Consider the following 14987-nt stretch of genomic DNA (forward strand, 5'->3'; position numbering starts at 1 on the left):
ACTGAAGTATATTCCCATTCATATTTTATGTTAAGTTCAACTGAGTGATTAGGAACACTTAAATGGTCAGCCATGACTTCCTGATTCACTAGGGAATATATATGAGATGAAACACAGGCCAAATCCCCCCAGTCATCCACTGTTATGACAAAGACCAGAGAACATAGCAGTGATATACCACAAAAGGGTGCAGAGCTGCACAAATCAGATAATGAGTAAAATAGCTAAACAGTTGAAAATGTATATATATATATATATATATATATATATATATATATATATATACACATTTGCTGTTTATATTTTCTGCTGTTGGAAGAAAACCTCGTATCTCCAAAATGGTAACTTTATAGGAGAAGGAAAAAACCTACTTAATGAAATTTACATACAATGTAAAGGACAACACTCATTTTCCAATTAACTGAAAAACGACAAAAATGGAGATACAAGGTTTTCTTCCGACAACAGCGAGATTATATATATAAATGAGATGAGATGATATGACAGACGCCAGATTAACGGAAGAGCCTGAACACCTGAATAAATAAGTGAACAGAAGTGTGGATATTTTCAGACAGGTGCACTGCATAATAAAACTTATTATTAATATCCTGCCATCCTCTGCGTCACTTAGTAAAATGATAAGTAGGCCAGTTGATCCCGATTATGGATCAAGGTGGCAAGAGGAAAATATCTAAGTGACTCTAAAGAGTGGCCTGGATTACCAGTGCTGAATAGAAACAGTAAGTAAAGTGACATCTGCATTTAGATCTGTGGGAAAGACATCAGTAAATAGGGCTGGAAATTGTGGCCATGAGGTTTGTACAATATGATGAGTAAGAAACTGTTCCTCAACCGCGGATGTCAGTGCAGGACATGATCAGCAAGAACGGTCCGTCCACAATTACATAGAGAGGGACGTTACAGAGGAGTTGCAGTGCATTAACTGCTTATTACAAAGACTGTTGCAGATTTGAGAGTTCAGTGATGCAACAGGCACTGTTCTACAGAGATGTGGAGAAAAAGTGATGTGGTCAGATGAATCATCCTTCACCTAATTCTACACGTGTGGCGTTTACCATGAGAATGGTACAGCTCTGCTTGACCCCTACAGTGAGGGGGTCAGGAGACTTTTAGGCCCAATCCCATTTCACCCCTTGCCCCTACCACTTAGCCCTTAGCCCTCAGTTTTGTGTGTTCACGTCTAGGTTTAGGGTGTCCCGATTTTTGTTGAGACAGAGGGGTAGGGTGAAGTTTTAGGGCTACATGGCCCTCCAAACGGAGGTTTTTCAGAGGCACAATCCAAACAGAGTGTGATAAACCAGCAAGATGGCTGCACAAATGACCGAAGAAATCCACAAATGTGAGAATTTTCCCCATTGAAAAAATTACACTAACCATTGTTTTATCTTAGTTTAATGTCAATTTAATTCATTACATTCTAATGTGTTACATTCTGGCACTTAAGACGTCAGAACTGCTGCTCCATTTAAGGTGGAACAGGAAAATTCAAACAAGAAGCTGGTGAATATCCGACTTCAGCTTCATATCACTGAAGAATTAGGGGTGGTGATAATAAATAATTGCCCCCCTCTTTGAAAGGATATGATTCCCTAAATGTAACTAAAGCCCAGCAGTGAGGAGCTGAACTTTACCCTCCTCTGCTGTCACTGCAGACTGGCAGGGTCGCCTACAGAGCAGCGCTGGTAGCTGTTAATGAAGTGATGCTCTTTTTATTTGAGGGTCCCATTTCATAGGGAAGATTTCAACCACTACCCTGTAACTCAGTTTAAAGGGACAAAGTGACACTTGAAAATAAGGGGTAGGGGCAAAAATAAGAAACGGGATTGGGCCTTAAAGTCTATGCCAAGGCACACTGAAGCTGTTCTGATAGCTCACAGAGGTCCAACAGCTTACTAAGACACCCGTTTACACAGCCTGTTCTCCCTGTGTCTGCGTGGGTTTTCTCCGGGTACTCCGGTTTCCTCCCACAGTCCAAAACATGCAGTCAGGCTGATTGGACTTGCTAAAATTGCCCCTAGGTGTGTGTGTGTGACTGTGTATGTCTGTCTGCCCTTGCGATGGACTGGCGACCTGTTCAGGGTGTATCCTGCCTTCCGCCCAATGAGAGCTGGGATAGGCTCCAGCATCCCACTGCGACCAAGAAGGATAAGCAGTTTAGCTGATGTATGTATGTATGTACAGGGAACAAACTTAAATATGACAATTTTTGGCCAATTTTAGTTCACAATGTATATTTATTTGCTGAGTTTCACCAAAAAGTGCCAACTTTTAACTTTTGCACAGGCCACATTTTATGTTTTTTCCATATATGTGCAGACGCGTGCTCTCTGTGACAGATGCGTTAACTTATTTTCACTTAGAAAACCAAACAACACATCATTTAACCGGGTGCGACCAAACGTTTGTATTAAAGAAGAGTGTGTGAGATTGTGGATCTTCAGTGTGAATGTGAAGACAATGAAAGCAGAAAAAACATCACAAACCACGTTTTGGAATCACATTGTTTATCATAATATCCAGGCCCATACAAACACATGCTTTGTAATAATAAGAAGAAGAATAATGGTAGATTGTCATAGGTTTTATGGCCTGATGAGAACTGTTCCTCCAGTTCTTTGTGACCAAACTCTGCTGTCAGACAGGACATGGTAAATAAAGCATTTCTCAGCAAATAAATAAACAACCAAACAAATAAATAAACATATCCATCCACTCGCCCAGCGGGGCTCAGGCTCCTATAAATTAAAAAATATCTATAATTAAAAAATAGTCCACAATATAATCAACTCAAATCAAATAAATAGGAAAGGCAATGTGGAGATGGCTATACTAAATGTGCATATGCTATGTACAAACAAGCGTAACAGCTTTGCTGAGACGTATTGCGGAATTAAAGGAATACTTCAGTGATTTGCAGCCTCTGTCTGTTGCATCTATAGCGTATGGATGATTATTATGAGCAATAGTTCTGACGTGGTTACCTGTACTCACAAAGAACCAAACTTAAAACAGCTTAACAGAAGACGATGGGCAGTTGCTTCAGTCAGCGGGTTTTTTTTTGGCTCCTTTATTAAAGTACAGGGTCAAAATAATTGCAATAATCAGTCGTGTTTTAATAGATGCAGCAGACAGTAATAATCGCTGGAATATTCCTTAGAAAAAAATAAAAATGAAAATAAAAAACGGATATACAGATGAACTTTTTGTGTTTATCAAAGAGACTTGAAATGTGGGAAGGACAGCGTCGCGTCGATCTATTTCTGGCCCAGTGGACGAGGATTTCTTTCTGCGTGAAGTTCAATCATGACCCTCTGGAGCCTGTTTTCCCAGCCCGCTCTTAAGACCTACAAGGCGTCACCAAAGACGTTAGATGGCACTGCAAAACGATTTCAAAAACACAGCAATGAGTGAACTATCGTGGAGGATTTGTCGATAACAGAGAAAAAAATCCTGCGTTTTCAGTCTTCACTTTCTTTTTTCCCCCAAAATCCTCCAGCTGGTCCTAGGATCATATTGCCAGGTCCATTTTTTTTGACAGTTCATGCTGTTCCGGCTGTCCCTGAGTAGCTCTTCTTGTTCTTCTGTTTTTATTCCTTTGCCTCTAATCCTCCTATCACCACCAGCCATCGCAAGTCCCAGAGAGGACCAGTTGGTCTGCAGTAATATGGCTCTTTCCCCTGCAGCCTCTTTGAAACAAGGCCAAGGAGCAGATTCTCCTGAGACAACCTCCCGCTGGAGCCTCCCCCCAAGGCAAACCCCTCCCCTACCATACACAGCTATTTGGTACAGTCCAGGGCAAGAATGTGGGATATAATCACGGTACAGACACCGACTGGTAGGATCCACAGATTTACAAAGAGAAATGGGAGGGCAAAGGGCAGCTTTAATGTTACAAAGACAAAAAGTTTCAGCACCAGGAGATGACTTCCTCACGAGAAAAAGAAAAACGCAATAATGCAGGACGGACATCGAACATTTATGGATTCTTATCACACTGTTTTGCCACGTTGACGTCATGTATAAAACGATGTGATGTAACCGGGCCCAGATTTATTTCTTTTATAGTCGCTCGCTTCATTGCACTAAGAATATTTTTGGGGGACAAGGTGCCACAGCTCAGGCACACACACAGCATTAGAGTGTAGGTGTGTGTGCACGTATGTGCCGCTAGGGTGTTTCTGTGCCTGCGTGTCTTGAGTACACCCACGGTCCTTAAGTAACATGCTCAGACCTGCAGTGTGCCACTCACTCTATACAGTTCTCCAAACCACACACTGACTGAGAAGAAGAAGGAGGCAGTTGGTGTAGGGCTGTGTAGAATCTGAAGTCAGGAACAGCACCACGACAGAGAGATGAGTGTGTCAACATGTGTGAGAGTGTGAGGGTGTTTCTCTGTGTGTGTGTGTGTGTGTGTGAGTGTGTGTGTGTGTGTGTGTGTGTGTGTGTGTACACGTCACACTCGGAGGTTGGGTCCAGCTCCAGCTGTGAGCGGTACAGTAGAGCCGCAGTCATAGTCCATGTCCACAGCAGTGTGCGCCCCAGACAGTCTGGCTCCGGGGTACCTGCCGTCCACCTGCCGGTCACGGAAACTCTGGATGTAGCTCTGAAACAAACAGAGCAGAAACCTGAAGTAACAGTGAAATGAGAGCTGCTAATTAGGTATGAGAAAGTGAGAGAGGGAGGGAGGGAGAGAGAGGGAGGGAGGGAGGGAGGGGTTGGTGAAAACCTCTCAACTGGATTAAATAAAGCTTACTGTCGACATGTGAGAAACAGAGAAAGACAGACAGATAGAGACAGTGCTACAGAGAGTGAAATTAAGAGAAAGTGCGTGAGAGAGAAAGAGTGAGAGCGAGAGCACAATACAGAAAAAAGAGAAAGACTAAGGGAAAGCTAGAAAGATAATGAGTGAGAGACAGAGAAAAAACAAGTAGGGAAAGCTAAAGAGAGGCTGAGAGAGAGACAGAGAAGAAGAATGAGAGAGAAGTAGGGAGAGTGAGAGAAAGTTAAAGAGAGTTAGAGAGAGAGCCTGTGCAGAAATAAGTAGATAGAGATTTACAGAGAAAGAGCTAAAGAGCAAGTGTGTGTGTGAGAGAGAGAGAGAGAGATGGGGACAGGGAGAGAGTTAGAATAAGAGTTAAAGAGAGAGAGAGAGATAGAAAGAGAGGGAGAGGGAGAGAGAGAGAAGGAGAGTTAGAATAAGAGTTAGAGAGAGAAAGAGAAAGAGACAGAGAGAGAGAGAAAATAGAGAGAGAGACAAGTAGGGAGAGAGTTAGAATAAGAGTTAGAAAGAGAGAAAGAGAGAGAGACAGAGATAGAGATGGAGAGGCAGAGAGGGGAAGGGAGAGAGAAAGAAAGAGAGAGAGAGATAGAAAAGGAGAGGGAGAGAGGGGAAGGGAGAGAGAGAAAGAGAGAAATAGAGATAGAGAGAGAGATAGAGATAGAGAGAGAGAGAAGTACGGAGAGAGAATAAGAGTTAGAAAGAGAGAAAGAGAGATAGAGAAGAGAGGAGAGAGAGAGAGATAGAGAGAGAGATAGAGAAGAGAGGAGAGAGAGAGAGATAGAGAGAGAGAGATAGAGATAGAGAGGGACAGGGAGAGAAAAAGAGAAAGAGAGAGAGAGATGGAGAGAGAGAGAGAGAGAGATATGAGGTGACTGGTGTGATTCCTCATGTCTTTGTGTGCGTAGTCCTCACCGGGGAGAGGACGTCTCCGTCGTATCGGCGGACGGGGTTGGGTTTTCTGCGGTAGGCCGGCTCCGGGTGCATGGCTTTGGCTGCGTGTGTGTGGTGCGAGTGCTGTGACTGCTGCTTCCTTCGCTTCTTCCTGCTGCTCTCTCTCCTCTCCTCCTTCTGCCGGATCCGCATCAGCTGCACCCGCCGCTGCTGCCGGCTGATCATCACTGAGACACAGAAACACGAGCACAGAGAGAGACCACAGAGTTAGACAGTGAGCGAGCAAGCGTGCGTGAGAGAGATTTATCTAAATATTCTCATATATATAAATATATCTCACATACATCTAATATATAAATACTCATTTAAAGCACACCAGTGAGTTGATCTGAAGGTGATGATTCAACTGCATTAAGAATAAAATATTAGAATCATGTGTAGCTGATTATAATAACATTTAAAGCACCTTTGGGCTAAAATACAATTCTTGGCGTATTGTCATTATTGTCTACATTCCAAATGGCTGCAAATGGCTGCTCCTTATGGTTCTACACAGAACCATAGTCTTTACTAAAGAACTCTTGAAGAACAACCTTTATTAAGTGTGCACATTAGCAAAAACACTGTTTAAGTTTAACAGGGGAAACTGAACTGAATAAGAGTTTGTGAACTGCCTGTAGGTGAGTTAAACCAGTCAGAGGCAACCAAACCTCCATGTGTTGTGACATCACAACCACAACTTACTGGCAGTTTGACACACTATGTTCAGGGCTCGAGCCTCAAGCCAAAAAAAGGTGGATGTTCTGGTCTTCATGGCCAAAAAAGAATCAGGCCTGAACCTCAATTGTAAATCTAAAATTGCAGTCACAATATTAGTCGGAAAAATCACAATTAAATATTTTCCACAAATCGCTCAGCCCTATCTACCAGTTTTGGAAACTCTGGTTTTTGTTCACTTATTTTTCTTTAACATTATCATTATGCAAGTAGACATCATTAGGCATATTAATCATGTACCTAATTTGCTCAGAAATATCTCCTGAAAAATGTATTTATTATAAATTTAGTGCTTAATGGCCATTTTAATTGGAAAGGAAATGGATGAGTGGCTCTGACTTTTGAACAGTACTGTGAATAATTTCTACAGTAATTAGTGTAGTCAGTGAATTTTTAAAAAGAATTCTGAAACATCAAAATACTGAAACCAAATCACTGTGAGGTCAGAGATTTTCAATATTTATTTTATTTATATAAAATTGAGATTTTATGTTTATTATACAGCATTTTAGCATACACAACATTAGCAACACTGATATTCAAATACCAAACGTTAATGAAAATGTTTACTATAATACGAGATGTTTTATGTAACTGCTCTGTGTTCTGGTTTTGTGAATTAAAGTAAAGCACATTCACAGTATATACACACACACAGAGCTTCTGAATGCCTTAATAACCACACAGTCAGAGCCGGTCTGTTCTGCTCCATGACCTGCTGCGTCTCTCCATGACTGTCCCTGCAAACACTCCTTGCAGCACACCGACAGACAGAGCCATCTGCTACGCTCAACACAAACACACACGGCCACAGACACCCATGCACATAAGCACCTGCACTGTCTTTCTCTCTTATATACGCCGATCAGGCATAACATTCTGACCACCTCCTTGTTTCTACGCTCACTGTCCATTTTATCAGCTCCACATACTGTATAGGTGCACTTTGTAGTTCTACAGTTACAGACTGTAGTCCATCTGTTTCTCTGCATACTTTGTTAGCCCCCTTTCACCCTGTTCTTCAGTGGTCAGGACCCCCATAGACCCTCACAGAGCAGGTACTATTTGGGTGGTGGATCATTCTCAGAACTGCAGTAACACTGACGTGGTGGTGGTGTGTTAGTGTGTGTTGCGCTGGTCTGAGTGGATCAGACACAGCAGTGCTACTGGGGTTTTGGGGTTTTTCTATCCCCTGTGTACCTGCATCTCATTTATTTGTCTACCTCAGACTAACTGCACATACCGAAATGTGCACAACTGTACGTATCATAGTTTTATTTCATAACTTATTACTGTACAACTGAGTGCAATACTAGTGTATATTAATGTGTATATTGTGTATTTGTGTATATATTTAGAGTCTAATGTGTATGTATATATATATATGTCTTTTTATATCTCATATATTAGGGCGACACACCTAAGATTTTCACTCACCTTCGCATCTGTGTAATGTGATGTGACAGTAAACATGATTTGATTTGACTTGATTATCAGTATTAAAAAAAGTTTGCTAACTGATTTCAATAGTTCTTTTTATTGATTTATCATCCAGGCCTACTCCTGCACCTCTCAGCCACTGAAATGCTTAAAGCAACTGTGGTAAAGTTAGAAAGGTCATGTCATAATTGAGCACAATTCCATGTGACGTGCATGCCTAGGGGTAAAATCCATCACTAAAACGGAAACCACACGGCCCTGCAACTGAACTAGATGTTTCTACTGCATGTAAGATTTGTTTGACAAAATTAGAAGTAGTAATATTACCACGTTGTTAAAACGTTAAAATATAGTGTGCGAGTCACTCTGTAAAGCCTGAAACTGTCTGTTTTGGGGGGTCTGAAGTACAACCCATATTACTAAATGTTGTTCCGCATATTGTATATTCCCACATTTCCACCAGAGCGGTCTCCAAAATCCTCAAAACGTACATAGTGTAGCTTTACCAGAGCTGGTTTATGAGGAGCCTGGCCACTTCCTACTTCCCCCGTTATATCAAAAACAGCACTGCTAAACAGTAGAGGGCACCCATGAGCGAGTCCTCAATGAATGGGAGTAAATGTAGCTCAACGGCTAAAACGAAAAGGTAAATAGTTTCTAATTACTCGCCCAGAACGTTTCTTTAATTTGAGAAAGTAGAAGGATGTATTTCACTAAAAAGCAAAGAAAACTCAACTCTCCTTTTTTTATACAGCAAACGGGTTCTGGGCATTACTTCTAGTGAGTGCTGATTGGTTGGTGAGCAGAGCAGCTCATTGGCTATTTGCGCTCACAGACATCATTGACGTACATGAGGCACTGTTTTATACTTCTATAACCTGAGTTTAAAAGCTTTTAAAAATATAACAGCAGTGTTAAAATGTTTTATGCTGCTCTGTGTTCAGGAAATGATTGTATCCTTTTACATTAAAATGTTTAAGCATTTATAAACTATGATTTTGCTCAAATGCTCCGTCTCAACCCATTCATTTTGGACTCGCTCGGGAGCGCCCTCTAGCGTTTGAGAAACCCGGAAGACACTGCAGAGCGGTAAATCTCCTCTCTACAAGTTCTCTGGCTTTTCTGACATTTCTTTCTAATCACCATTCACTCTCAAACAAACCGACCTGTCTCTCTCTCTCACCTTTAGTGTGGGAGTAGCCCTCGGCGGTCACCCTCCACTGCACTAGCACCCCCAGCAGGGCGAGAGCGGGCCAGGCCCCCAGCATCACCCAGGTGACCCAGCACTGCGGCTGCGCTGGCGCCGCCTTCACCCGCTCGTACACGTAGCGCACCAGGGCGAACAGCTCCACGAAATAGTCGGCGGCCACGGTGATGACGGCTGCCCCGAAGACGGCCGTAGAGAGGGTGGTGAAGCAGCGCTGCCACTGCAGGGTGAGCACGGCGAAGAGCATGCCCAGACCCAGCAGCACGCCCAGCGGCACCCACACGGAGCGCGGCGGCTGAGACGACAGCTCCTCCATGCCCACCAGCGTGCCGATGCCCACCAGCAGGCCCAGCAGCAGACCCACCATGAAGAGGCCCACGCTCCGCACTAGCATGGTGACCAGGCCGCACAGCGTGCCGATGCCCAGGCCGATGCCCACGCTGGCCTCCACGCTCAGCTGTGTGTCCAGCACCCGCTCCTTGTAGCACAGCAGGAAGATGATGACTGAGCCGAACATCAGGCCGGTCAGGAAAAGCACGGCCTTGAAACAGCGGTAACCTGGGGGCAGAGAGAGAGAGAGAGAGAGAGAGAGAGAGAGAGAGAGAGAGAGAGAGAGAGAGAGAGAGAGAGAGAGAGACTCAGTTTAGGGATGCAACTATTAGTCACCGGTAGGGCGATATGGGCCAAAATATCATCACGATAAAAAAATTCATATCAGTCGATATCATCGATACATATCACGATAAATGTCAAATCATTAATTGTTCATGTTTGAGGGCTGATTTTTGCTCCTGATTGGTTAACCGTTGTTTTAAACTACCCTTTATGGTCAGAACATGACAAACACTCACCAAACAGTGGAACATTTCACAAATCTGTCTTGGGAGAGTGGGAGAAAGTGTCTGGTGAGCTGTTTTTACCAGCTGGAAAAGCACAGCCGCAATATCTGTAATATTCATAATTTAAGAAAGAAAACGAAGATTATTTTTAGCTGTCTGGTGACGAGTACTAGGCTATCTGGTTACAAGTACTAAACTGTTTAGTTTCTCAACAACATCAGCTTAGTATGAACAGCAAACATTAACTGGCTCGGTACGTCAGGGATGAATCACACCGCCTTACTTCCATCACTCCTACCACATCCATGTCAGAGCATATCACAGTATTCAGGCACCAGCTAGCAGACGACTGGGTTTCTCTGTAGTAGTTTGAGGGGTGAACCGCAATATATCCGACGCTCACTGTGCAAAAGCATTAACTGCAGTGTGAATCTCTCACACTGGACAAACAGAGTCTTCCTTTTAGGTATGTTTGAACTGAAATTGGTGCTTTTTTGCTTTGTTTGATCTACAGTAACACCAATTCGGAGCCCTGCTTCAAGTTAGCCAGCTGCTAGAAACAGCTAGCCTGGGAAGTTAGCATTCTCCCACTCTCCAATGCTCCACACACAGAATCCTCGGTTTACTTTCATTTAAATCACTTCTTTCTTTCACTTTTGGGAATAATGGCTTGGGAATGCACTTATACTAAAATATGACTGTCTGGCACTGTAATACAGTGCTGTAGTTGTGTGGAGCAGACATGATTTAATGCCGGTAAAGCTTGTTAAGATGTTAGGAAAGAGGCGAGTTCACTTTAGGACAGTATAGTCACGCCACGCATCTTGTCACTCACACTTGGTCACAGGAGATCACCAATCGCTCCACTCAAACAGGGGGGCTATAACTCCACATTTAAGACGTTGCTAAAGTGCATTTGGCGACTCACATTACTCCTTGATAATTGCTGGAGTGAAGGGTGATGCATCGCAAAATTTATACCACGATAATCCTTACTATCAGGAAAATAACACCATAAAATATATATGATACGCCCAACAGAGAACCAGAAGCTTAATATATTGATGTTCTGATATGTTAACATCTACATAGCGGAACAATAAGTTACTTTTATATCAGCATGTTTCTCACCCCAGTTGCCACCCTATTACATTTATTAGCCCATTAAGTCACCTATTATCTCATTAAACTGCACTTAGCCTCCCATCTGCCAAGTACACGTAGATTCAGTTCATCTCTGACAAAAGAACCCAATGCATCCTCAACACATCATATATTCTTATAAGCCTCCAGGTCATTAAGCGGTTTGGAAAAAGCAAGCTCTCCTCTCAAGTGTGTACCCTGTAAGAATGGGAATGAGACAGACAGGAAAAAAGTAAAGGTGTGATGCAGAAAATAAGACAAATGTGTGAAAAACAGGAGTCATGCAAAACGGGAAACTCGCAAGAGGAGGGGAGTTTGGTGGTAACGCTGGAAAATCTGCCAGCAGAGCCAATTTCACAGCTCCAAAATGGCTCACTAGTGTGATGGTGTGATTCTTTGGCTCTCATTATCATGTTTACACTTTCATCAACGACTAATTTACAGGCAGAGAACATCTGAGTGAGACAGGTTCCACCACTAAGCTTCATCTGTATAGAAACAAAAGCATCCTACATTTCGTCAAACAGAGGCTGATACTGGAAAACACTGTGATGCAGCCTCATAGAGGACACAGGTCTTTCTTGAGGCACACAGGTGGGTTTATTTTAAAGAGGTGTTGACTGATGGGCTGCCGCTAAAATATCATGGTCATCTGGTCTCTGTAGGATGTATACAGCTGGTTAGCTGAGTCCGCACTGAGGCTTTAGCAAAGCACGGGTCATGAGGGATGGTTATACAATTGTCGACCTGGTTTGCAGCCTCATCAATATTGAAAAGAGTGAGGCCGCATTCTGGCTGAAAGGGGAGGAACGTACACAGAGTTACGAAAATTACAACAGCTGCTAAACGGAAATAGTGATACAGTATCAACAGTATAGTTTCCTAAAGACGAGAGTTATTTGCTTAATAAACACAGCACAATAAACAGTCTTTGCAATACTGATACTGTAGAATCTGCAACATGCAAATGAGCCTCTAACCAATTACACTGTTTTTAGAAGTGAGCTGTGAGCATCTCGACCAATCACAACTGCAGACGAGGACTTCTGTGGGTTTTCTGATAAAACAAAGTAGTAACTTAATCTAATAAAGGAAAATATTTTTATTAAAATAATGTATCCCCAGGTTACATCTTTGAATGACTGCATTTCGTCACTGTCCAAAGAAAAACAAAACTACTTTTTTCAGGAGAGATGAAAAAACACTCTTTACTTTTAATGTAAGTGTGAAGAGATTTTATAACAAGTCATTTTGAAGCATTTCTATTGGTACATCCTCATCACTCGAGGTAAAGGACATCCATATTTAAATGATGCAGAACTGACAAAAATTGAGATGCATGTTTTTCTTTGGACAGCGATGATTTGTGTAGCCCTACTGAATATTCGCTGATTTATCACAGAATCAAGGACGGCCAATATATCTACACACTTTTTTGTTCCCTGAAGTTCATTTTTTTTTTTCCTTTCAGTTTTACTATGGTCATGCACAGCGTTGGCGTTTGCGGAAACTTTAAATGCAGTCACTGCCGCACTGCAAAATGCTCTCTCTTTTCTTTTTCTCTCTGGCGCACTCTGTTTTGGTTTATAAGTGATCTATCTTCAATGAAAAACAAGTACTTCACCAACATTCCAGTCCAACTCACCCTTTTGGAAAAGGGAAACTGTCTAAACGTGGCTATTATCCGAGAGCAACTGGAAAGTTAAGCTCGCTCTTGCCCTGAATCTAGTTATGTGAAAAGATCCCCTGAGTTGTTGCCTTGTAAGAGCGTCAGATTTAGTACAGCTTCAAATAACAAACCTTTCGTTACAGAAAAACCTTCAGTATGAAGTACAGAATAATGCGCATGATGCGGTAAATGCAGTGTTTGAAAGAAAGAGAAGCAATAGCCAATTTAGCTTTAGTTGTCAGCTAATCTAGCTGAAGTTTTTGGTATTTAACAGATCACATTTTTTAAAAAAACTCACCAAAACTTCAGCTAGACTGGCTAGCTAGTAAGCATTCTTACAAACTACATACTAACCAACCATTTCAAGTCGCTTTGCCCCTTCATTTTGATGTTTACTGCATTCTGAGTTTTAGTTCTGTCCTTCAGACTGATGGCTTGTTATTTAAAGACCTACCAAACATCTGCTAAAATTCTTTACTAACTTGACACAGACTTGCATAAAGCGACTTGTGAACATTCTGGTGCACACTTAAAATACAGGGTGATTCAAAAAGATTCATCTGATTTCAAAGCGCCATATTTTTACAACCGTGAGGCGCCTAGGAACCAATCATAATCCAATTGAAAGAGGAGGTCATAGATTTTCTGACTGCCACCAGAAGATGGCTCCCTTCAAATGATTTACAAGTGAAACACATCATTTTGGTTGAATGGATGAATCTTTCTGAATCACCCTGTACATTAAAGTGAGTAAAACACACTCATTGCTACAAGTTGTACATAATACCCCTTTACGCCTTATGACAGTGGCACAAATACAGTGCAACGGGGTAAAATAGCAAACAAGACACTCCTTGAAATCAATTCCCAGAAACCAATTCTTCTGATCGAATCTCGACATTCGTATTTACTAAATGTACTTTAGTGTACTGCCACTGCACATTTCAATCAACATGGCTGTCTCACTTACCAAAGAAGCAGTAGATGATACCGAACAGACAGCACATGGAGCAGACCACCGATGGCACCACTTCATAGCGACGTCCCGCCCCGTCATCACAAGGATCCAATGGCTCTGGCCCCACTTCTCTTGGAGGAGGAGCCAGCTTGAAGGCTAGGGTCTGCAGCGTGGACGTCATGGTGACAGCAGTGTGATGGACAGAGAGAAATGCCAATGAAAGGAGGCAGGACGGGGCCTGGGTGGGGGAAGGAGAGGGGCTGGGAGATTAGGGGACGCCTCCTGTCCACATGGATCTACCTGGAAAAGCAACAGCAAAAGAAATTGTTAGCAGAGATATATGAATCCATACGTTTGAGCCAAAGCTTTCAAGATTGAACTGCATCAGATTCAATAATGTCTCAGTCCTCTCAACCTCTCCCTTCACCTCTTCTTAAAACCCATCCTGAAGCTTTCATGACAGCATTTCTGGGTCACATAACATTCCTAGAGTTGCACGACAGTGAAAAGCACACCTCACTATGAAAAACAAGTGCAATTCCTCTCCTCTCCTACCATCTTTCTCCCCACAACTCTCTCTTTGCTTGTTCAGACAGGATGCAATCTTTGGGCACGCCCTCATGTAGTCGTGAGAGCCACCCGAGTTTATTCCAGGCACTGTAGCTTCACATCACTGATCAGGGATCTGTTTTCTGCTTCCTACATCCTGGTAATACAAACTCAAACCACTGGATAAATGAGAGCTTGTGGTGAGTCAACTCAGAGGCATGAATTTTCACTGTTCACCATAAAGTTAAATCAGGACTGAAGGAGAGAACTGTGAAAGCAAAGGTTTCAAGGAGCTCTTAAAGTGAAATGTTCAAAGAGAACAGTGCCTAACACACACACACACACACACACACACACACACACACACACACACACACACGGTTTAATATTAGGCCAATATTGGTTGGACTATTCGGCTTTTACAACAATTTGTGTCTTTTTTCTGTAGTACCACATTGAGCTGAAAGATCAATCGTTTTTATATTGAAATCGCAATTTGTAGGAGTGCAATTTTCAAATCGCAAGAGCTGCAATTTTTATTATATTTTACAGTTTATTATCAATAACGTTTTATATGCAAACGTTGACTATGCAAGTTTTAAGTAGGGAAATTTTACCTAATAACATAAAGCTTGGAACTTCTGTGACATCACAACCACAAAAAACTGGTGGTGGGGGTGGGGAGTGGCTTAACTTGGCACATTTACATT

The 14987-nt window shown here is 42.3% G+C and overlaps 1 protein-coding gene across 2 annotated transcripts in view; it reads right to left on the bottom strand.

Annotated features, from left to right (window-relative positions):
• Positions 1–2511: 2511 nt before the first annotated feature.
• The window catches only part of tmem198b (transmembrane protein 198b), a 42302-nt gene continuing 29826 nt past the window's right edge, over positions 2512–14987 (bottom strand). For both annotated transcript variants that reach the window (XM_036569834.1, XM_036569835.1), the window contains 4 exons: positions 13741–14028; positions 9096–9677; positions 5717–5922; positions 2512–4627 (listed from right to left, as the gene is read on the bottom strand). In XM_036569834.1, coding sequence (XP_036425727.1) covers positions 4478–4627; positions 5717–5922; positions 9096–9677; positions 13741–13909 — 1107 coding nt within the window. In that variant the 5' untranslated portion in view covers positions 13910–14028 and the 3' untranslated portion in view covers positions 2512–4477. The remainder of the gene's footprint in view (positions 4628–5716; positions 5923–9095; positions 9678–13740; positions 14029–14987) is intronic.

The sequence above is a fragment of the Colossoma macropomum genome, unplaced genomic scaffold (assembly GCF_904425465.1).
Source record: "Colossoma macropomum unplaced genomic scaffold, Colossoma_macropomum, whole genome shotgun sequence".
Classification (NCBI taxonomy): domain Eukaryota; kingdom Metazoa; phylum Chordata; class Actinopteri; order Characiformes; family Serrasalmidae; genus Colossoma; species Colossoma macropomum.